This window comes from Phaenicophaeus curvirostris, chromosome 1, assembly GCF_032191515.1.
Source record: "Phaenicophaeus curvirostris isolate KB17595 chromosome 1, BPBGC_Pcur_1.0, whole genome shotgun sequence".
Classification (NCBI taxonomy): domain Eukaryota; kingdom Metazoa; phylum Chordata; class Aves; order Cuculiformes; family Cuculidae; genus Phaenicophaeus; species Phaenicophaeus curvirostris.
Window position 1 is genome coordinate 73,610,467 of NC_091392.1, and position 24,559 is coordinate 73,635,025.

Below are 24,559 nucleotides of genomic sequence, written 5' to 3' on the forward strand. Positions count from 1 at the left end.
AGTAAGAACATATTGATCTAATGCTTAGAATACTTAGAGTCTGTAGGATACTTAGCAAAAAGTCAATGCTTCTAATTCTGTTCACTGGATAAACCAACCAGAAATGAGATTTATAATACACCTCAGAGCAAGCACCACTGCAAAGATCATGTGCAAGCCTAGAGCACGCTGCTGCCTGCTTATGGAAGAGAGCTTAGGAAAAGCTCGGAGGCTTAGTGAAAAATGTACAGTTTGAAGTGTATTTATTATTTGAAGTATTTATTACTCGGGAAAAACTTCCTGTTCTTCAGAAGCACTTTCATATCAGGGACAGCTCTAAGCAAGGACAGAATGGAAGCTGAAGCGCCTTGCTAGGGTGAGACAAGTCAGAGAAAAATTACAAAAGGCAGGCTTTGGGAAAGGTTGTTCTTGCACTCACTACAGGTTGGAGTAAGAGACAGATACAGAGGGGACCCAAGAAATCCTTTATGCCTCACTTATTTCTTTTGCTATTGCAAAGAAGAGCAAAACTGTGTAAGGATAACTGAGCACTAGTTCATGAAACAGGAAGGAAGATGTCATGGATGAACAGTAGCTACAAGATCTGCAGTACCGAAGGAAGACTTTCATAGCATCATAGAATTGTCTGGTTGGAAAAGACGTTTGAGATCATCAAGTCCAACTGTACCTGTCCACTACTAAACCATATTCCTGAGCACCTCATCTTTTAAACACCTCCAGGCAGCCTCTGCCAGTGGTTGATAAGGCTTTCTGTGAAGAAATTTTTCCTGATGTCTAATGTGAACCTCCCCTGGCACAAGTTGAGGCCATTTCTTCTCATCCCAATACTTGTTACTTGGGAGAACAGACCAACAACACCCACATCTTTACAATCTACTTTCAAATAGCTGTAGAGAGCAATAAGGTCTCCCCTCCCACTCCTTTTCTCCAGGCTAAACAACTCCAGTGCCCCCACAACTGCCTCTCATAAGGCTTGTTCTCCAGCCTTTCCACCAGCTCTGTTCACCTTCTCTGGACTCGCTCCAGGACCTCAACATCCTTGTAGTGAGGGGCCCAAAACTGAACACAGTATTTGAGGTGCAGCTGAACCAGTGCTGAGTACAGGGGGAGAATAACCTCCCTGAACCTGCTGGTCACGCCGTTTCTGATCCAAGCCAAGATGCCATTGGCCTTCTTGGCCACCTGGGCACACTGCTGGCTCATGTTCAGTTGCTGTCAACCAACACCCCCAGGTCCCTCTCCTCCAGGCAGCTTTCCAGCCAGACTTCTCCTAGTCTGTAGCACTGCATAGGGTTGTTGTGTCCCAAGTGCAGCACCCGGCACTTGGCCTTGTTGAACCTCATCCTACTGATCACAGCCCATTGATCCAGCCTGTCCAGATCCCTCTGCAGAGCCTCCCCACCCTCATTTTAGGGGTCTTAACCCTGCCCGCTGCCTAGACACTACAAGCCGAAACATACACCTCGCACTTCAAGGTTGGGAGCAGGAGTGTGCTAACCTAGTCCCCTAAAAATAAAGTAAGAAGCTCCAGAGCTGACAAGCTCGCCCAAGAGCAGCAGTGAGGAATGTATCTCAGATTGGATGTAGACGAGATGAAAGCATAGACAAAGGGTTCCATTCTTCTCTCTGCAATGCAGCACTCAAACATGCAAATTGTAAACCACTTTCTCTCCTGCCCAAACCCAACGCCACCAGAGGTCACTGCGGTTGGCTGAGCTTTGTGCTGAGGCCACGCTAGGAGTATCCACAGTTTTACCACTTCAACCTACCTGTTAGCCAAGTTCAATCCTTAACCTCTAATTAAATTTTAAGAGCACCTTCCTGAGGAGTTACTGATGCCTGTGCCACACCATCACAGGATTTTGGTCCTGAAGCACTTTTAAACTAAGTATTGCTTTACCCTCTGTTTCAGTATCCAGTTGCTTGGACAGTTTCATGCAGCTTGGGCAACACTCAGGTGCCTCAGGCTCGGGAAAACATAACAGCTTGTAAAGGAGCCACCAACCAAGCCAGGGCAGTTTAAAGTCTCTTCTCTGACAGCAATGCCAGAAAGGCGTCAGCCCCTTTGTGCATTACACAGGACTGAGTGTTTCAGGCTGGCACTCCAAGAAGTTTGCATCCTGCTCAGGTTTCCCCAAAGCTCAGCTTGCGGCTACAAATGGCAATGGTGTTAAGCAAAGACAGCATCTTCTCAGAAGCCTGTATCATGGGTTTTATGTAAAAACAGCCAGGCCCCAAAACGGTTCTGAGTGCTTTATAGCGTGATGCATGAAACTTTTCTACCAACCAGCTGAAAAGATCCAAGAACAACTAATGCCTTTTCTTCCTACAAAGCACTAGCGGTGTGGATTATTAGATTAAAAGATCTACACCACCCTGTTGCTCCTGCTAAGGAAAGCCACTTGCATAGGACAGATAACTGGAGAGATTACAAAGGAATATTTGTGTCCCCTTTTCTGTGATTTCCCATAGCCTGCTCCCAAATCAAAACGTGAAGCTTAGGTGAGGGGAGAATTTTCTTCCTCCCATTCAAAACACACCTACCGAAAGGGTGATTTGCTTCTACTTTTAGTCCGGCTTTCGGAACATTTGGTAGGCAGGCTGCCTTACACGCATCGTACCTCATGAAGTGGTGGGGTCAGGCTGGGCTTGTATGTTTGATGTGAGGAAGGAGGCACAAGAACAAAGGAAGATTTGTTTCTTTGAAAGAGATAAGGGTCCTTTGGTCCAATTGTACCACAGCTTAACTGCCAGGAGAAGTGAGCATGGGTGTGAGAACAAGGAGAGGAGGGAGGCAGTTTTTCTTGGGGTTTTGAGGTAGGACTGGAACACATGCAGATCTAGGAAAGCTCCACAAGCAGCTAAGACACACCATGACGAGAGCTGCATTACAGTGCAGCAAAGACAGCAGAAAACTCAGTGAAAGAAGTGCACTAGAGCCATTGTGGCAGATTTCTCTACAGCAGCTGGAAGCAGGTCATCATCACAGTCCAGCAAGCTTCAGCTTACACGAAGCTTCAGAACACTAGATTTTACAGGGTAGTCATAGAATCATAGAATCACCAGGTTGGAAGAGACCCACCAGATCATCGAGTCCAACCATTCCCACCAATCTCTAAACCATGCCCCTCAGTCACTACCTAGAAGAATATAGCTTAGATTTAGATTCCCCAGGAGCATCACAAAACGTTATTTTAATTCACAACTGCAGGCAGTGCAGCTAAACACAGCGAGGCAGTAAATGCTTCCAGTGAGAAAGTCCACAGAACGGAAGCACAGCAGAGTAGGATTCAATTTTCCTCTTGCAACTGTCTTGGGGGGATACAGAAAAGCCTCAAAAATTACCCCTTCAGCATCAAAGCGGACCAGAGTATTCCGATTCAATCTTACCCACTGTGGCTTACAGAATATGCAAGCAATTCCCACATCATCTCTTACTTATAATCAGTACTAAAATGAGACAAAATCTCCAAGGCGTGATCTCAAAGAGTTCAAATTCCAGTTCTGCCACATACTCCCTACATGATCTTGCAAACTAGTTTCCAGTCAAGGACAACCATCCCTTTGTTCTATAGAACCTAATCCGAAGAAGCGATACAGAGACTCTTCAGACCACGCATTTCCTCACTGGTTTCACACAGAACATAACCACGCGCAGCCTCCGGGTGTCACTACAACTACAGTTAAACCTTTAGAACAGGTCAGCTAAGCTTCCCCTCTACTCCATCCCTTGAGCTGCTAGGAATTTTTCAAACCAAACTATCCCTACGATACCAAAGGCTAAGTTGTAAAAGCATCACTGAATTCAGAGACCCCTTTAGTTCCAATATTCTTTCAAAAGACAGCTTTATTATAAAAGATATAGAAAATTAGAGTTAAACTTGTTTCTTCCACAATGTTAATCACAGCAGTTATAAAAAAAACCCAAACCAAATAACAAGGTAAACATGTTTTAGAGCATTTGTATACCAAATAAATGCTTGTTACTTGCCATCAAATACATGCTCAGGATCAGTGCAATAAGGTCGGTCAGTGAGCATCAGTCTGCCAGAGGCCAGGGAAAGAGCTCCTTGTTTACCCCCATGTGCCACAGAACAGCACAGTGAAGCAACACTCAAATCGCAGGATTGCAGCCTCGCTCTGCTGTTTGAGGCAGATGTTCCAGCTCCAAGCAATCATGGGATTCATCTCTCCAAACATCAGATCAGCTTAGTCACCTCAGGTACTACATCATTAAGCTTTCACTCCTTAAAGTGAGCAGAGTCACTTTAAAGTCATGAATTCCTTTAGATCACCGGGGTGTTTAAACTTTCAATTATGGTCCCAGATTAAGTTCTTTCGCCAGCTTCCTTACAGAAAATTGTTTCTTATATACTCACTGCCAAGAATTTAATGCGGTGGCCAAGAACCTATGTTTCCTTCACCAAGGTACTCGCTCCTGATGGTTCCATTCAGGTAGCAGAACAGCCGTTCACCTTCATGGGGGAAGGGCTGTGCACTTTTCTCCCCACACTAAAGGTACCAAGGTAGCGAGAATAATAAGAGCCACCTCAACACGTACCGACCTACAAGATGCAAGGCTTTGACCATCATTTAACACGACATCACCATGTAAACACTGAACATGAAGACCAGGATTGGGCATGGGGTCAAGGGCAGGTAAAACCAAGGACAGGCTCAGGACTGCTTGTGCATTCACGTGAGCCAAAACCACAATACAATGCTCCCATATGCATTTTGAAAATAGCTGTCTGGTTTGTTTTTAAAGAAGCGAATGAAGCCACTGCATGAGATCACAATCCTCCATCGAACACAAGAGTGATCCTTTATCTGTTTTCATACCACACTCTGCTTTGGGCAGTTGCAATCCAAATTGGTAAGGAACACATTCAGTCAGCAAGGATCCTGGTCAGTATTTTGCTAGCTGGATGCAGTTTTCACCCTTTACAGGCAAAATTAAAATATATATTGATTAAAAATAAAATAGTGTTTCAAGCAAATCCAAGGAAAAACATCCTGCTGTTGGCTACGAAGAGCTTATTTAGGGTTGGCTTTTTTTTTTTCATGAAAGCACCATCAAAAAAGAGATACCAGAGCAGAAACAAGTTACAGGCTGTTCAGAAAGCAAACAAGGAGGCAAACCTCTTGTGTTCTCTTAGCAGTCATCTCTGCACAGAGACCAGATGAGTAGCTTGCTACAGAACCATCCAGAAGCAAGGAAGAAAGTCTTGTTTCAGATCCACATCCTGAGCCACAGTGCACACACTTACAACAGTTAATTCAGTGCAGTTTAAATTTGAGTCACTTAGTTTAGCTTGCAAGGTTCAGTAATACTTCTTAGAAACTACTGTCTGCAGCCACGCATTTTGTACCTATATTAGAAGGCAATAATTCAGCTCCTCCTAGAGCTCCTCCAGTGTATGGGCCTTATCTCTTATACCTCAAATTTGACAGAGTGCTCAGTTTAAGGAGTGAGTCAGGCAATACTTCAGAAGGGGTTTCCACATGGTGAGGGAAGAACCAGCACTGTACAGGTTGCTTTCTAAGGGCTGTTTTATAGTTCACATACCTAAGCATCAAACTAGGTCATCACAAGATAAACGCCTGTACCCAATCATTAGTACAAGATCGTGCAGCTAGACATATGCATGTTACAGCAGGCTGAGCGGACACTGAGGAGAGAGTCACAAAGCAGCATGTAGTGTACTGGACAGATAACTTTTCTCCCAGGTTGGGCAAATACAATCCTCTTAAACAGGACAAGATGGCAGTGGGGAAATCCTGCACCAGTGGCTGGTTTGTTGGTGATCACTCATCTCACCATTCCTAAATTCTTCCCCTCTGTTCCCGTCAGTTATTTGGCAGGTTACAGGAGCAATGGAGTTCTCTCCCCAGCTGGCTGTTCTTTGTGAAAAAACTCTTTGATATGCATTAGCTTGTTATGGATTCTCTCTCTCAGGGGAGGGATATGGTGGCTAGGATCTAAGACATTGGTGCTTCTGCGCTCCCTTTCCCGCTTCCAGGTAAGATAGGGGTGTGGTGGGAAGGGCACTTCACTTCTCTCTCGGCGAAGCTGCACTGTTACTCCACTGAGGGCCAGCATTGTCCACACTGACAGGATAATGAAGTCTGAAAGAGACAAAACAGATGCCTTTATCAAAGCAATACACCCCTTCCTTTCCCAAGCACAAACTGAACAAGTTTAGCAACAGAAAGGAAAGTATTGTCTCTGCATCCTCACATGCCTAGAGTAATTCCATGCAAAGGCAAGAATACACAGGAAACTGAGTCGAGTCTGTCCAGTAACCACATTAGGCCTTTCGACTGCCCACTCTGCAAACTCTCCAGCAAGGTGGCAGTCCAAGCCCGAGCAGCACCTTTCACAAGGGCCTTTGTCACACAACACCTGCTGGAAGCTTGATGCCTTTGAGACTACTTCCTTTGGAAGACGAGAATTTATCAGCTATGTGTTAAATCTCACACCGTACTTAGTGTTTTTCTCCTTTTATCCCTTCGTTCCCTCAAGACTGACTGTTTACAATGGAACCAAGGAGGTAGGAGTTTTTCTTTAAAGAGAGTAATCTTAAGAGCAGTACTCACCATTTGTTTGAAAAGGCACATTGGTGTAAGCTCGGTTGAAGTAGTCATTGAGGACCCTTCTGAGTAAGTTTAAGGTGATGTAAGCAAGACTTGTGTAGACATAACAAGCAATAGCCAGGATCACTGTGTAAGAGCCTACTATTCCAGATGCCAGTATGTTCAGCTAGAAAGGGAGAAAAGACCCACAAGACTGATTAACACTCTTTACCGCCTTATTTTGTATCAGTTCTTCTACGAGAAACTGGCTGCTCGCATATGTTTTTCAGACACTCTGTTAAGATTGCAGGAGCTGACTAAATGCAAGTGTTTGTGGACGTTGTGCACAACATTGTGGTCATTCCTCTGCTTATGGACTGTTTAGCACAAGGAAGGCTAAACAGGAACTCCCTAGAGCCAGTCCTGTGCCGAGCTTCATGAAGCTGTGTTACATCTTCTAAACTTATCCCACAGGACTACGTTTCGCATTAAGAAGTCTATACTCCTTCCTCCCCACTGAGGTGACGGTGCAGATTACTTACAATTCTTGGACAGCCAACAAAAAGCACCGGAATCATCAAGGCTACAGAAGAAAAGGTCACCCAGAACACAACATCGTCACGGAAGACCCTGTAGTCTCCTGCAAAGACACCATATTCCACATGCAATTTTCTAGTTCGCAAAGCATTTCCTTTTCTGTAAGTGGTTGCGGGTCATATTTTTCCCCAAAGATCCTGCACATTCAGAAATCTAGAGTACAGCGTCGAAAAGCTTAGCTTCTGAGCTCAAATGCTGATTAAGATGCATTGTAACACAACTACTCATAACAAGAACAAAAAACCACACTGTCCCAGTTGAGTCCTGTACTCTAGCAGGCTTTGTATATGAAACAAAGATTTTTTTTAAGAGGTGTATTTTATTCACCTTATAAGAAAAGTACCAGAGTAATTCTGCCTAATAAGAAGCCATTTTATTGCCTATTTATAATCTGTAAACCTGCCTCTATGCAAGTTTGACTGCAGAGTACAGTGCAAGTATACCCCTCAAAACAACACAAGGCAACAAACTCTTCAGGGCTTAGGAAGAGTAATTAAGTCACTCAGATGCTACTTTGCTCCCTCCTGCTTGCTAAGGGCTGTCAATGAAACAGAAGGCAAGCTGAGTCACTGTTTTACTTTCATGAACAGCAACGAGGGATTGAATGGATTCATCACAATTGTGACTTGAATCAAACACAGATGACTGAAGAATGAAATACTGCCTCATCGAGTGGTCTTAAGTAGAAGAGTGTTGAGATTTAAAACTACAACACAGAAAGAAGTGTGGCTGATGCTCTAATGTCTCTGAGAGATTCCAGCTCAGCAGTTTTGCTTGCTTTTAAGTGATTTGCCCATTTCCTCTCTCAGCAAAGCCATTCTAGAAATCCTGATGCAGTCAATCCAGCTGCAAATACAATTTTGGCTCTTACAGTGCATTGCTCCCAGAGCCTTGTGCTGTAGTGGCAAAAGGGAGCAGCAAGAGCTCCTCTTAATCCACAATACCTTTACGCCCAAGTTCTCCAAATCAGACTGCAGATTTTCTACTGTAGCTTGCTCTGGACAGAGAGCAAGACAGACAGCAAGTGCTCGCCTGGAGCACAGCTGGTATCACAGACCTCTGAGATGGCACACAGCTTAAGTGGGAAGAGCCTCAGCAGTTCTCTGCAGAATACGCAGTTTACTTTTCCCACTTGTGAAGATTCTTAAGTAGTTTTAGTTACAGCACACTTGAAAGGCTTCGGGTACATGTCTATTCCACCCAACACTGGAAAGGGAAAACTAACCATCACAGCAAGATAAACCAGATAGTGGCATGCATCTCAGAGCCTCACAGTGTCCCTGTAACACAGCAGGAATGCTTTACTCAGTAGCCAGCACTTTGCAGCACAGTATTTCAGTGCATACCTAGTGGAGTAAAGAAGATCGTAGATGAAAAGAGAAATCCCAGCACAAGTCCAATAACAAACATAGAGAGTATGACAGAGCCGAATCTCCACCAGCTGGCAACCAGGAAAAACCCTCCAATAACTCCAGCTACTGCTGTCAAAATAAGACGCACTGAAAAAGAAAAAGGGAAATTCCAAACTAAGAATTATGGCAACACTATGAAAGCTTCAGTTACTGTAAATACATATTCAGCAGCTTTACTTACATGCTTAATTTTGTCACTAATGAAAACTCTGAAAAAAGCCATACAAGCATATTGGTATTTGCTTCCAGCACTTCACTTGGACTTAATCTGCATCTGAGGGTGCTACTGACTGAGAGGCACAGGACTGCAAAGAAAGTCTCGCTACTACCTACCTTGAGTTCCCAGGGCAGTTGTGGTTGCAACAGCTAATGCACACATATCAAAAAAAAGTAACTATAGAAGACAAGTCAAAGACAACAGGAACTAATTCTTGCCAATTTAATAAGCAGGACAGGTCTTCACTGTCATTTTACAGACAAAATCTGCATTTGATCTCAGAGGTCCACCTACTATTAAATTACGAAGGAGGTACGCTGCAGATTTTCAGAGCTTCTAAAAGTCTGTATCTTCCTTGGAGAGATACTAAAATTAGTCTTTTATAGTGGCGGCTATTAATTCTGAATCACTAGTTGACGTTGGAAGCAACAGTTACTACGTTGTGTGTTCAGCTATTGCAGTAATCAGAGTTCAGTTCAAGCACCCAGGCATCTTCCTCCTACCATTACTTAGGCTGAACAACAACAACCACAACTGAGATTCTACCTACAAGATTCATACCAGTAATACTTTGGGAAGCACGTGGAGTATCCCAACACATTTACTCACCATCATAACCAAGGCCAGTTACCCTTGTAACAAATATGAAGAAGAAGAATCCTGTGAATATGAAGCCCATGAAGAATAAGTCTAGAGAAGAAGGGAAAAAAGATTTAGTACGCTGTCACATTGCTTCATACCAAGCTCATTTCAATGCATCTTCAGACACCTTTGTGTTACAACAGGGAAGGAACACCTCAGCTCACTGGCTGAGAAGCACAAGAGGAAAAGTCAGACAACATTTTGTTCTGGAAAGGACTGTTCTCAAACACATCAAACAGTCAAAAAAATTACATAATTACATCTATGTCCCCCAGCATGCACCCTAGTCATAGGTTACCGTTGAATACCAGAATGTCCTTGCTCTGTGCTTAAAAGTTCTGATCCTTTTAATACAAAGCAGTGAAAATAATTTGCACGTAATCACTGTAAAGTGATTCTTAGTAATACCACCACGCTAAGTTACAGCAAGTTACATCTATGAATTTCCAACCAGACACATATGAGGGAAAAAAATCCAAACCATTCACTACCTGTTTTCCAGAATCTGTGCCCAAAAAAACAAGTGAAAAGACCAAGGACGGCAAGAGCAGTGAAGAATATTTTGGTAGAGATTTTGCCTACATGGAGAAAGAAAGGGTTACTAAAGAATTCTGCTTAGTGGTCAAAACAATGAGACTACAGGTAGGTCAGGTTGCTGTCATTGACAACTTAATAGTTGCCACTCCTTCAGATACACCATGCGAGCAGACCCGCTATGTAACAGAATACTGAAGTAGCTCCAATCTAAGAAATCAAAAGCTTCCTCCTCATTCAAAAGTTCTGTAACAATTAGTGAAGTAAGTATAATACTGACAGAGCTTTACCTGAAAATTTCCTGCTCAGCTTTAAAAAAGGGGGCATAGAACAAGTGCCACAGGATTAGGAGCAGTGGTAAAGACTATAGCTGCTGCAGCCTTCACCATAGTCTCCTTTGAAAATACTTTGCACGCAACAAAAGAGACTATCAGCATCCCAGTATGGTTTACCTCTGTCTCCAAGGAAAATGACTGGAATTTAGGCTATTTGAAAGAAGTAAACCACATTTTCCTCATTCTAAGTTAGAGAAAAAGGGTTTAGCCCGGACTTCTTGTTTCATGTTGTGCAAGACAACATCGAGTTTGACAAGTTACTTGTGTTACAGTATATAAGAAAATAAATTGACAGAACAAGTCTTACTTTATGAACTATATCCTACCCATTATTCTTGTCCCTTCCACAGGCATAATGAAACTGCAGCTCCTCTTCTGCTCAGATTCTACCACCATACAGCTTTGTACAATGGCTTTGTAGTCACCTCCCTATTGCTGGCATTATCTCCATACTTGTTTTAGATGACTACTTCCCTTCAAAGTATTTGTAAGCGCCAGCACAGTTAGAAAAAAAAAATAAAAAAGTCAGGCTGGATCCTAACCTAGGTCATGTTTTATTAACTTAGTTTCACATGCAGTATCTGTAGTCCTACAAGGGATTTAAGATTACACACCAAATTCAAATGGAAACAGGTAGAGTGGCACTACAGAGCTAAATGTTATAAATTAAAGCCACATATTAAACCTCCATTAAATTAAATCTTCAATTGCTAACAGCTCTCCTCAGTCTTAGTTTTATCATTCTAAGATTTCTTCTCAATCAAGAAGTAGACTTGATCACAAAGTAACAAAACATATCCAGCATTAAACAAGCAGCTCCTTCACGTATGCTGAGTGGGTCTCAGAAGTTCCACTCAGCATACTGGAGCACAGCAAGCTTGAGATTAATTGGCAAGGACGTACAAGTCCCAACTTACTGAGAGAAAAGCAGTTATCCACCAAGTCAGAAAAGCTGCAGGCATATGTATGCACAGGTATGTACGCAGCAGATGTGTTCCAAAGAGGATCCCATACTATGACATTGTAGATCACACCTTGTCCAGGAAGCGAGGAAAAGTAGATATTGGTCTTGTCATCACTTGTCAGAGTAAGCATCTGGAACAGCAAAGAATATCTTAAATTGCAAGGAACTGCTTGGCACTCTTACCGATGGCACGTCAATGTGTCCATACAGCTGAGGCAATACGTAGCAGCTCAAGGAAGATGATCAGCAAGAACTCCAGGCAAGAGCTCTTCTATTCTGAACCCTCTCAGTATTACCAACTGAAGCATTAAAGGCTTACAGGACAAACTCCACTTCCTCCAATGTTACTATGTTTTTTGACAGGGGAGAATCATAGAATCATAGAATAACCAGGTTGGAAGAGACCCACCGGATCATCGAGTCCAACCATTCCTATCAAACACTAAACCATGCCCCTTAGCACCTCATCCACCCATCCCTTAAACACCTCCAGGGAAGGTGACTCAACCACCTCCCTGGGCAGCCTCTTCCAGTGCCCAATGACCCTTTCCATGAAAAATTTTTCCCTAATGTCCAGCCTAAATCTCCCCTGGCGGAGCTTGAGGCCATTCCCTCTTGTCCTGTCCCCTGTCACTTGGGAGAAGAGGCCAGCACCCTCCTCTCTACAACCTCCTTTCAGGTAGTTATAGAGAGCAATGAGGTCTCCCCTCAGCCTCCTCTTCTCCTGGCTAAACAACCCCAGCTCTCTCAGCCGCTCCTCGGAAGACCTGTTCTCCAGCCCCTTCACCAGCTTTGTTGCTCTTCTCTGGACTCGCTCCAGAGCCTCAACATCCTTCTTGTGGTGAGGGGCCCAGAACTGAACACAGTATTTGAGGAGCGGTCTCACCAGTGCTGAGTACAGAGGGAGAATAACCTCCCTGGACCTGCTGGTCACACCATTTCTGATCCAAGCCAAGATGCCATTGGCCTTCTTGGCCACCTGGGCACACTGCTGGCTCATATTCAGTCAGCTGTAAACCAACACCCCCAGGTCCCTCTCCTCCAGGCAGCTTTCTAGACAGACTTCTCCTAGTCTGTAGCACTGCACGGGGTTGTTGTGCCCCAAGTGCAGGACCCAGCATCTGGCCTTGTTAAACCTCATGCCAACGGACTCTGCCCAGCGGTCCAGCCTGTTCAGATCTCTTTGCAGAGCCTCCCTACCCTCCAGCAGATCAAGAAAGAGAAAATTCTCCCACTCCCGTGCTTTGCTCCTCCCCAACTGAAGATGCAATTCAGATGCCCTGCCAGTCTGCTAGCCCAGGTCTGGCCTCTGAAGCAGGTAAGGCTGCTATTCTACCACCTTGCATGACCAGACAGATTACAGCCACTAAGATGCTCCCCTCTGTCCCTTCCAGCCTCTTTGCTGGTGGGTAGGTAAACATGCAGCAAGTGCTTGCTCTCACATATCAGATCTCTTTATGCCACTCCAAATGGTGTCCATATCTAGTCCAGTTCCACTATATTCTCCTCCTTCCTCTCTTCCTTGCATTCCCTGCTTAATCGTCAGCATCTGGGGCTGCCAGACCCCAGCATCTATCAGGGACCATAGAATACTGCCCACCTTTGTCAGAAGTGGCTCTGTTTCTGGATTTACAGGCACTCACTGGCAGCAGAGCTATAGGCAAGCTCACCTCAGCATCACTGAGGGAGCACTGTGGCTAAAGCAGTATTCAGCAAGCAGGAAGACACCACAATAAAACCCAGTTTAATTGAGAAAAGGGTGCAAGACACAGAGACATCTCACAGACCAGTCACTAATATCGGAGTCACAGAATCATAAGGTTGGAAAAGACCTTAGAGATCATTAACTCCAACTCTACCTGTCTACAATCATGTACCCAATCACCTCATCTACCCCTCTTTCAAACACCTCCGGGGATACTGACTCGATCACCTCCCTGGGCAGCCCATTCCAGTGCTTGATAACCCTTTCTGTGGAATTTTTCCTAACGTCCAATCTAAACTTCCCCTGACGCAGCTTGACGTCATTCCCTCTTGTCCTATCACCTGAAAGAAGAGGCCAACACCCACCTCTCTGCAAGAAGCCTCAATTCTGCCACATTTTGGGCTGTGCTAACTGGCCACCTCTGTCCGAAGAGAGCGGCTGCCATTTTGCAGGCATCACTCTGTGTACTTCCTAGTCAGGAATCCCAGATACAGGCAAGAAGCCTGAAGCATGAGCAGCTTGCTTATGTCACCCGTCACAGAAGATTAGCACAGGGGAGAAGAAAACTTAAGACAGTGCCACTGCCACATGCCTGATATACCAGTGCTTCAGACTTACTTTAAAGCCATTAGCTTTGATACTTCGCACTTCAGACATCTTCCGTATGTGACTCATGAGCACCATCTCAGAAAGTTCATTCTCTGGTAAGAAGTACTGGTAGACATCATAGCGCAGTCGCCATCTGGAATTCTGACCAGTCCCTGAATCACAGGATGGTGGGTTTGCTCCTCTACAATTAAAAAGAAACCAGCTTTACACCTAGCACAAATCCCTAGATCTAAACATCAATTTTCAAATGTTTCCTGCCTGAGTTGGCAATATTTGGCTTCTGCTTTTTAGAGGTTAACAAAAGCAACTAATTCAAAACTAGCCTGTAAATGTTTGCAAACACAAACATCAGCAGCGTTATACAGAACCACCTGGATGCAGGTAGTGTCTGCACTGGTACTGCCCTTACATTTACAGAGGCTTCCTACGAGTTGTCATAAGGAGCCAGCACAAGGATTCCAAGAGATGACAACCGTAATGTTTACTATATATATATATAGCTCTGTGAACACACAGCCTTATACCTTGAAGTCTCAATGTTAAACAAAACTCTAGGTCAATTATCATGCTTTGGTACCAGTAAAGGAACTAAACTGGCTATAATACACAATTGCTCCTCAGATTAAGTCAGTATGAGGAATGCGAAGATACAGTATTTTCTGACTGCTTACACATCTGAAGTTGCATAACCTTTCCCATAAGATTCAACTCAACTTTTCTCTCACTCATGCTACCTCTTCCTCTGCTCCCTTTCCTCATTTACGTCTCAGTTTGATACAACAAACTGGATTTCTCCCGGCACCTGGATGGTCAGCCTTTCCAGCAGAATCTCTCTTTTTTTTTTTTATTATCTTGACCACATACAGGACAAGGGAGGTCTTGCTCAGTACACCGAAGTTTTTCACACACCTTGTATATCCCAAGTTTGCAGGGGCAAACTTGATGTGTATATCAACCAATGTATAGTCTAGGTAAATATTTGGGTCCACTTCCAAGTCAAATTCTAGATTGCAGCCTCCAGGAATAGGATCTAGAACACAGAAAAGATAACTGAAGTAGCTTTTACTTCCCGTTTACGCAGCATGAAAAAAGTTTTAAGACCTCAGCAATGCATGTGCTTCCAGGTATAATCTGCTTCCTGAGCACACAGAACTGTCAGGTTCTAGTCCTGCAGGCAGCACAAGTGGTTTCACTGCAGTCTAAGACAGGTCCCGAGACACATGAACAGCAGTTTTCTACTCTATGGCTGAAGTAGTGACAAGACCATAAAGCACAGCCTATGCATGACTCCCAGTTCAGCAGGGACACTGAACTCTTCCAGTCTCTTTCAAAAGAATTCTGGCAACTCCATCATATATTTGCACCATGTAAGAATAACACCTCTGAAAGATTCACACTTCATTTCATGGTTTATTAAGCAGAGCTGGCATCTCTTAACAATTAATAACGTACCTTTCTCCATATAGGGAATAGAGATAGCTGTGCTGAGCACCTGGCTAGCATCCAGTGACCGAAGGTACCATGTACATACGCTCTGCTGAGGCCGAAGGATGGAAACCAGTCCTTTGTCTACCCCAGTTCCTGAGCTGTTTACAGATGGATTCTGGAAAGAAACAAATAAGGTAAACAAGCAGTTCTTCATGAGAAATTTCAACCACAGCTTGATGTATTGCACAGTACTGTCATGAACCCGTAGGGCACAAATGTCAGTGCCAGTTGCCACAGATGAGTTATTCAGCCTTTAGCTAGCTGGCAAAAAGGAAGATTGAAAAAAGGAGCTGGAAAGAAAGGGAGTGGCCTCTGACACCACGTTGCCTAGCTCTGGCTCAAAAAAACAAGTACTAAGTTTAAGATTACTAAAGAGCTAATAATCACAAACAAGTTGCAGAGAAATCTCACAAGTTGAAGTCCACTGCTGCACAGCAACAGACTGATGCGTGAAGGTGTAAAAGGAATGGAAAAATCCCTCACGAAACATTGAGATGGCACTGAAGAGCATTGTGCAGAAGCACCTTGCTATCTCCACCAGAATGGAGATGACTGTATGACAGCTGGCTTAACACCAGCCATGACAGACAAAAATGCTCGGGGTCAGGTCAGCTACCATCACCATCTCTTTCAGAACCAGGGGTCTTTAAGAAAGATCAGGCAGTAATGGCAGCATCGCACTCACTTGGCTGGAACAACCAGTTGAACTGCAGTCAAATATGCTTTTCAGTGTGGAAAATGTGCTTTTGTCTGAGAAGGCCACACTGTAAGGAAGCACTTTCACAGAATCATAGAATAGTTTGGGTTGGAAGGGACCTTAAAGATCACCTAGTTCCAGCCCCCCTGCCATGGGCCGGGGCATCCCACAATATCAGTTTACCCAAGGCCCCATCCAACCTGGCCTTAAAAACCTCCAGGGATGGGGCATCCACAACCTCCCTTGGTAGCCTGTTCCAGTGCCCCACTTTGGACCTGGCAGACCCAAGATCTAGCTCAGCTTCATATTTCTAGAGGCAGACCGACCCTAGAAGCAGTACAGGCATATTTATGCACCACTACCCTTGGCCCAGTAAGGCCCATGAACGCAAAGAGGGTCTGAATTAACAGCAGAAGATTCTGCCAGTGGAAATCAAAGACTGAATAGGTGCAACAGTAATGTCTTAGCCCTTAATCCTGGCTGTTTCACCAGTACAAAGAGGAGTGAGTTGGGCGACTCGTGTTACAGGTTATTCATCTTCTAAGCTTCCCAGGATATTTCTTGGCACTCAGTAGATTCTCATTTTAAACATACTGATGGGGAGGGAGAAACTAGATGGCAGCTGTCATATCTCCATCTACTACCTTTAGTTTAGTCTACATTCTGCTCAAATAACACTCAGACCCTCACAGCACCATAAAACCAGTATTTTTTTGATTGCCTTTAACAAGATATCGCATCTCTAGTGTCCACATCATGTAAACAGCAAATAATTACACATCCCAAAGTGATTCTATTTAGTGCATAAAGCACGTGGCAAATACTTATGGATCCATTTTTAATTTGACAAGCTGATGGACAGTAGTCAGCAGTTGCATGTACAAAGCACCACCTCCACTAAGAACAAAGAACCTTGAAACATTTTCAAAGTCAGCTCTGAAATTCCTTTAGCATTCAGTCCTCCAAGACGGCAGCTATGACATAAGTATGAGACAGAATTTCTGAACCTCAAGTAATACTGTCCAAGAGCCAAACAGGTAATATATTAATATTACAGCTTCTATATTCTTATGTGTACCACAACCTACTCCTCTATTGCAAGAAAAGCTGCACTTAAGAACAGAAGTGACACTCTTACCATACCTTATCAAAGGATATCACCACATCGTTTTGCTGGGCATGTACTTGAAAAATAACAACGGTCACATTGCTTGCAATGTTCCTGATTACAGCTTCCACTGGATTGGTCTGGTTAAGTAGCACATTTCTGAATTTTCCCAAGGAGAGCTCAAGAAGACCTGCATTACAAAAAAAGAAAGACACTTTTTTTTTTTTCTTGTCTGGAGGGAGCCTGGAAGCTTGCAATAGTGCATCATTAGGCAGCTGGAAACAGAGCGAGATGCTGGTTTACGCTACTCTCCCACTGTAAGCCGTGTTAAGGTTTCAGAGACTACTATACACAGAGCTATACCTACAAGAACAGATAGAAATGGAAAACCCACCACAGCCTAGCACTCACCTAAGCACACAGGGCAGGACCTCCTGCCAGGAGCTCAGTATTTGATACAGCTGAGCTCAGCAGCAACAGACTCCAGCTGCAGCTGACCAGCTAATGCTGTCAACAGCAAGTAACTTTCAGTAGAGTAAATAACAGAGGATACTGAAGACTGCTCACCCGTCAGCAGATACAGGTGAGCACACTTGTATCAGCCAGTCAACTTGATTAATACCATGGTCTGGTGAATTCCCAGACCTTGAGAGTTGGAGTCAAATTCTATAACAGTCAAGTCTGTATAGCTTAAGTACTTGTACTTATCCACTTTCAGCTGTTTTATGTATGTCTTCTGCTCCCAAAATAGTCTTAATTATAAGGACTGCTGAACTCCGATTTCTGTATCTAGAAATTGGACTAACTTTTCCAAGGCACAACCAAGACAATTTCTTCTTATGATGAATATAACCGCTGTCATTTTAATTTAAAGACAACCACATGACCTAGGATATAAGATTCTTGGAGAATCAGCTTTGGCTTGTCATTCAAGTCCTGCAAGAAAACCTGGTTTCTCCCTTCGCTGAGCTTTCGTGGGACATGGGATGTCAAGGAAGGAGAAGGAGCTGTACAGAAGCCACAAGATTCTCTTTTCTTGTTGGTTATAAGGCAGATTAGATCCTTGAAGAGCATGCACAATGCTTTTCAGGTGGGTTTTTTTTCCCCCCAAATTCCACAGACACCAGCCCAGCAGATCTAAAACTTACCAAGCCTAAACGCATAGGCAGTGCCTCCTCAACAAAGTTGCCTCTTCTAGTGTAAAGGGTTGATACTGTCAAGTACTCTTAACAGAAGCACAGAGTAATCAACAGCACCATCCCACATGCACTGGCTGATGATGACTCAGGTGGTCTTCCATACAAAACCAGAAAAGATACAGTCTCCTCATCTGAATCTCTGTACTCCTTTCCTGTTTCACAGCCTGCTGATTTCATCTCTTTCATGCTCACCCCCAAAATATGATACTATATCATCAATACAACCCCAGCCGAAACATGGGGATCACAAACCATCTGGGAGAGGAAAAGAAAAAAAGATTCTCAATTTTTCTGTCCCATCATCTGCAGGTTGAGTTAAGGTAGAAGTTTCACTTCAAGTTTCAACACAGCAATGATATAGAACTGGAACTACAGAAAGTTTTGAGTATTCTTCAGTTTCTGGTAGTTCCTGGAGCAGCACTCAGATACCCTCCCCCTAACAAGACCTCTTTCCTCCTTAGCTCTTAAGTTCTTCTAGAAATGCCACTAGCAGTACAAACGCTGAAGAACTGCATTCAAAAGGCCCAGACTATTCACCTATACATTCAAAAATTAGGAGTGAAAGCTCTGAATGTAGGAGAAATGTTTCTCTTCGATCTTTAGGTACTTCAGGAGAGTTTCCTGAGCCGCAAGATGTTCACACTTAGATGTTCTTTTAATGAAAAAGCTGAAACTGTACACATGCTTTCTGTGCTCTGCAGCAAGAGGAGAAAAAGCTGCATTGCTCTGTCTGGTTTCTCACCTCTGCTTTGTACCCATACCCAGAGGCCTCTGCATAACCAAGAACAGATTCATCAGCAAGACATGCAGCCACTACTTCAACAGGATCATGAGACTCTATATATCAGAGGCACTCTCTCAAGTTTAATTAGTGTGGTAAATTAAGGCACAGTGTTCTACACTGCCTTACTGTTTGCATAATTGCTCCTAAAACGGTGCATGTGACATACAATTTAAACCAAAGTCTGGACAGAAGAGCATAGATTCAGCATGAAGAACAAGAATGGCTACATCCATCAGACAAGTATTTTTCAGCTTGTTGCTCCAGGCACTTTCAACCATGCTTCTAGCCAGGCTTAAAAGATGACTAAAAGGAGAGTTCACAGGCACTGCAGAACATCAGAACCTTTTAAGAAGTTTGCTGAAAGAGCAATTGCTACGTGGCCACCAACTACAGCACCTTTCTAGCCTTCTCTTTCTCTGTCAGTTGAAAAAGTAACTGGTGGTGCTCTGAAGCAGAAAGAGAGCACGGAGAACAAGATACATTAACAAACTCACACTTCATCTGGCCCATTGCTGTCACAAGTTCTCAGACAGGCATTAGACTACCTGAGCTGTACATAGTTCAGTGCTGTCAAAGATGCTTGGAAGGACAGATAGAGACCTCCATGAATAGGCAAAACTGATCACAGCATGCACAAGCTTGATCTCATTGAAGGTAGCACACCAAACACGACTGTAGGTTCAGCAGCATATGCAGCAAAGATAACATCACCACAGAAACAAGACAGTTGACCCAGCAAGTCAGCAACAGAGCCAGGAACAAAATCAAGGCATCCTAGCTTTTTTATTGCTCCACTTGCTTCAAACAGTGAAGGTCTGGAAACACCCTGTAAGACACCAGGCTATCCCCTCTCTTCCTTGCTTCACAGGGAGAAGTATGATGGTCCTTGCATGTCAGAGTAGTTTTGTGTCTTGTATCTAAGAGAGGAACCCTCACTATCACAGACATTATCAACAGTAAACAAAGGAAGTCAGCATTATTGAAACTGAGCAAGAGCAGCGCAAAGATGGAACACTGAACTCATTGCTTGGTACCACCAACACTAGAATGGGTGCACAGATATTTCAGCATATGAAAGAGAACTGATGAGCAAAGGTGGACAAGAGTCCACTCTGTCACTCCACACTGTATCTTTTGAGGTTCTTTATGACACCCAACAGTCCTATTTCCATTAAGAAACAGGAAGAAATGCCATTGCTACCCATAGAGGAACTGTCTAGACCTACAGGGCCATGCTCAAACAGTATGCTGGCCTCAGGCAAAGAGGGTCTCTCAGAAAAAACACATTCCTACTCTCTGCCATCCAGCCTGCAGATGATATGCAAAATGAAGTTATGCAAGCTTTAAGAAGTAAGAACTCCCCACCTTTCAGTGCAGGGAGCACGTCAACAAGTAGTCACATGAGGACATTTAATGGAGATTAAATGCAAGCTCAGACTGAAAACTAGCCTGAGCAGACAACACATGAGAATGCAGCTACTTAACAGAAGAAAGCCAGCAGCTGTATTATATCAGACCTGCACAGCCCAATGTCCTGTTACAAGGCCTCTGTCTCCCCACACTAGTAAAACCTCAAAATACATCACCCACATCACTCCCAAAAGAAGCAAGATCTATGAAAGATTCTAAAGTTTAATTGCATGTGTACCAAGACTATTGCTAGCACAGTTTGATGCTTAAACCAGACAGTGCTACAGAACGTGGCTTGTCACAAACTGCACCACTCCCACACCAGAAGCCTATTCTGTTCACCAAGATATAGATGTCAAGAGCTCTTCTACAGCCTGAAAAATGAGGGAGGAAGTACTCATCACAGCTGCTTACAGTTTTACCGATTTACCAATTTTACTTTGTTTATCAGCCGCAACAGGTAAGACCTGGCCTCAGTCACATTGTTGGCACTGTTGATTAAGATGTCACTTGCATATCTGGTTAATTATGCTTCAAGATGCAAGCGACTGGCTGTCCAGTACATTTAGATAGCTGAATAGCTCTGTGTGAACCTCTTATCTTAAAGCCTAGCGTCTGCCTAGACTAAATTGCTAAAACAAACCAAGTTCATCCAGATAAGTTGCCTTTATGAAAAGGACACCACTCAATCCTGATTGTACTATAAAACTCGCTTTAGTTTTCCTAACATTGAACAACCTGGTCTGGATGCGGCTAACAAGGCCAGTTGCACTACTGCTTCATGAAGGTGGAGCTTCCTAGGAGGTAATGAACATGATATATAAAGCACTTGCACACAAATACTACGTTTGAAAAGCTACAGCCCATCAGAACCCCGTAGAAGTAATATAGGCCATCACGGGCAGATTTTATTTATTGGTACTATTAAAATGAAGTCAGATCTTCAGGCATTAGGAAAGAGCAGAGCCCATCCCTGCAAACCTCAGTGTCCGAGACTGAATAAATACAAGACAATTTCAAATAAGTAAATAATTAAGCAAGTGCCCTTATTTAAAGGGCTTAATGATCAGCTAGGCATCGGTATACAAATTACACAGCTTATTAGCCTTTCATGAGGAAAATACTGTCCCCCTTCACTCACAATTCTGTAAGAAAATACAGCAACAGACTCCTTCAAGGCTTACTCCCACGCTCATTGTGCCTTTTTACATACTGTAAAAATACTTACTTAACACATGGCTCATTTTCAATTAAGTTTGTGAAGCAAATCGCTTGTCAGCAATATGAAAATTAAGATCTAAGAGCATTAAGCCTTCATTTTCAGACCTGCCTGCCACTATCAGATGACAAGCCTAAACTTCCAGGCCCTGCAAAGAACAGGCTCTCCAGTAAGACACTGGGCACAAGACTGAGAGCTGGGGGGGTAATGGGGTCACCTTCCACACTTAAGACTCATTCCGAAAGCTCTCATGCAACCTTGCAAAGTATCCCAAGAGCAGAGCTCTCATTTTGAACAATTAAATTTCATTAGGGGCAAGTTCAAAAAAAAGAAAAAATAAGAATAAAGAGGCTTACATCAGCCTTAACATAAGGAACTGCCTGCTTGTTTCTGAATTATCTCTGAAAGGAAACCAATGGCTTTTTCCTTTATTTGAGCAAGTAAGAGTTTAACCATAAAAAAATAAGCAGCTGTTAAATCTTCACAAACTATACTCATTGAAGTATGCTTACCTCTGGACATTTATTTTAGCCATGGGCAGGAACACCAGGGAATTACAAAAAAAAGTCCATGCCAAATAAAATCAGATTACATCACCATGGCCAACACATAATTTTAGGAACCAACCTCCAAATTCTAGAGGGTTTCACTCATCTCCTTAACTTTATAGGGACAGTGGTGTCCAATAGGCAATTCACAGGGTGCTGGGGACCCGTGACCACCTATGTGTGGTCAAAAGAAAAAGAAAACACAGAACAACCCCCCCTCCCCACCACCTCCCAAATAAATTATTACACTCATTCCCTTTCTCATACAAACTCATAAGCCATTAAGTTAATTTCCTTTCTCATATAAACTCACACTCATAGGTGTCTCTGCTCATGGCGGGGGGGGAGTAGGAAGGGTTGGAACTGGATCATCTTTACGGTCCTTTCCAACCCAAACCATTCTGTGATTCTATGACAGTAAATGCCACCTTGTTTTGTCAGGAGGAATACAATTCTACGCCAGACCCACCAGCCTGTCCTGCGTCCCTGCACGATCAAAATTAGCACATCTAAGTCAGAGTTTAAATGATGGCGTTCAAAACCATTAGGCTGTAACAAAAAAAAAGGGGGGGGGAATGAGGGGAGAAAGGGATGGTTTCTCCCCGATTAAGATCAAGATAACCATGGATATATAACTCGTATCCAGCCCCACAGACAGCTACGTCTTGGCTTTCATCTCCACTCCTGCCCAACGCACCAGACAGCACCGGGTCACCCCGCCAACGCCTGGAACACCCCCAAAAGGCCCCACGCAACAAGCCCATTCCCCTTCCACCCTGTTAAACGCCAACCCTGCCGAAAACACCTCCTCCCCGGGCTCCACCAGCCCCCCCCAAACATCCCCCCCACCTCCCCACCCCTAATGGCGACGGCAGCACTTGTTGTGTGCGGGGGGCACAGCCCGCACCGCACTCACCCGAGGCGCAGCCGCAACACAGGAGCCCCAGGAGCGCCAGGGCACGGGGAAAGAGCCCCATGACGCCGGGCAGCGAGAGGGAGACGAGGCTGCGCGGGGGGAGGAGGGGATAGGAAGAGCTGAGAGACCGGGCGGAGTCCTGGGAGGCGGCGCAGCGACCGCCCCCGCCCCTCAGAGCCCTCCCGGCCTAAGGCAACGCGGGGGAGGGAGTGGGGTTTGCTGCGTTCGAGGCTTCCAGGGTATCCTCGGCGCTGGAAGGACGTGAGGCTGCTGGAACGGGTCTAGAGGAGGAGCATGAAGGTGATCAGAGGGGCTGGAGCACCCCCCATGCAAGGACAGGCTGAGAGAGCTGGGCTTCTTCAGCCTGGAGGAGGGTCCGAGGAGATTGTACAGCCACCTTCCAGTGCTTAAAGGGGGCTAGAGGAAAGCTGAGGAGGGGCTCTGTATCAGGGGGTGCAGGGATAGGATGAGGGGGAATGGTTTGAAGCTGAAAGAGGAGAGATTTAGATTAGATATTAGGAAGAAATGTTTTCCTGTGAACTTGGTGAGGCGCTGGAACAGGTTGCCCAGAAAAGTCATGAATACCCCATCTCTGGAGGTGTTCAAGACCAGGTTGGATGAGGCTTGGAGAAACATGATCTAGTGGAAGGTGTCCCTGCTTATAGCAAGGGAGTTGGATGATCTTTAAGGTCCCTTCCAGCCCAAAGCATTCCATGAGGGGAGACCTTATTGCTCTCTACAGCTACCTGAAAGGAGGTTGTAGAGAGGAGGGTGCTGGCCTCTTTTCCCAAGTGACAGGGGACAGGACAAGAGGGAATGGCCTCAAGCTCTGCCAGGGGAGGTTTAGGCTGAACATTAGGAAAAAAATTTTTATAGAAAGGGTCATTGGGCACTGGAAGAGGCTTCCCAGGGAGGTGGTTGAGTCACCTTCCCTGGAGGTGTTTAAGGGATGGGTGGACGAGGTGCTGAGGGGCATGGTTTAGTGTTTGATAGGAATGGTTGGACTTGATGATCTGGTGGGTCTCTTCCAATCTGGTGATTCTATGGTTCTATGATTCTATGGGTACATGATGGGAGAAAACAAGAAGGCAAATTAAAAGTCTCTCTGGGGGGAATGTGGTTTTGCTTTTGTTTATGAGTTCACATCATAATCTAGGCTGTATAAGGTGGTGTATGATAGCCCCTATTTTGTTTATTTTTTCCCCAGCTTGCCTCAACCCAGTTTCCAGTTAAAAGTTGAAGGGAAGCTGCCAGTCCGGTGTAAGAAAAACATAGAGCTGAGTGCTGGTCCATATTTATAGATATTTTAGATAAGTGAGTGTTAGTTCTTCTCTCCACCTGTTCCCATTGTGCTTATGTGTGAGCCGTATACAAGCAGAGTGCAGGAACGACCACAAAGCCACAGATAAAATTAAAAGAATAAATCTATTTCCATTCCATCACAGTCCAAGGCAACTCTGAAACCAGCACCCAGACAGAAGAAGTACAAATGGGAATGCAGGCACCACAGAGCTCAGGCCTTGCTCAAAAATGTGTATCAAGACAGCTGCTTTGCCTGGATTTGTTAGGAGAAGGCAGGGTCTTTGATATTCCTCACAC

At 44.3% G+C, this 24,559-nt stretch overlaps 1 protein-coding gene across 1 annotated transcript; it reads right to left on the reverse strand.

Annotated features, from left to right (window-relative positions):
• Positions 1 to 3,829: 3,829 nt before the first annotated feature.
• On the reverse strand, positions 3,830 to 23,058 carry TM7SF3 (transmembrane 7 superfamily member 3). The gene is made up of 12 exons (XM_069864130.1): positions 22,961 to 23,058; positions 16,920 to 17,074; positions 15,044 to 15,194; positions 14,501 to 14,621; positions 13,601 to 13,772; positions 11,231 to 11,408; positions 9,936 to 10,022; positions 9,412 to 9,492; positions 8,520 to 8,672; positions 7,119 to 7,216; positions 6,601 to 6,763; positions 3,830 to 6,129 (listed from the first exon to the last, which is right to left on the reverse strand). The coding sequence occupies exons 1-12, from the start codon at positions 23,019 to 23,021 to the stop codon at positions 5,867 to 5,869; spliced, it is 1,683 nt and encodes a 560-aa protein (XP_069720231.1). The 5' UTR covers positions 23,022 to 23,058; the 3' UTR covers positions 3,830 to 5,866.
• Between the last annotated feature and the right edge of the window lie 1,501 nt (positions 23,059 to 24,559).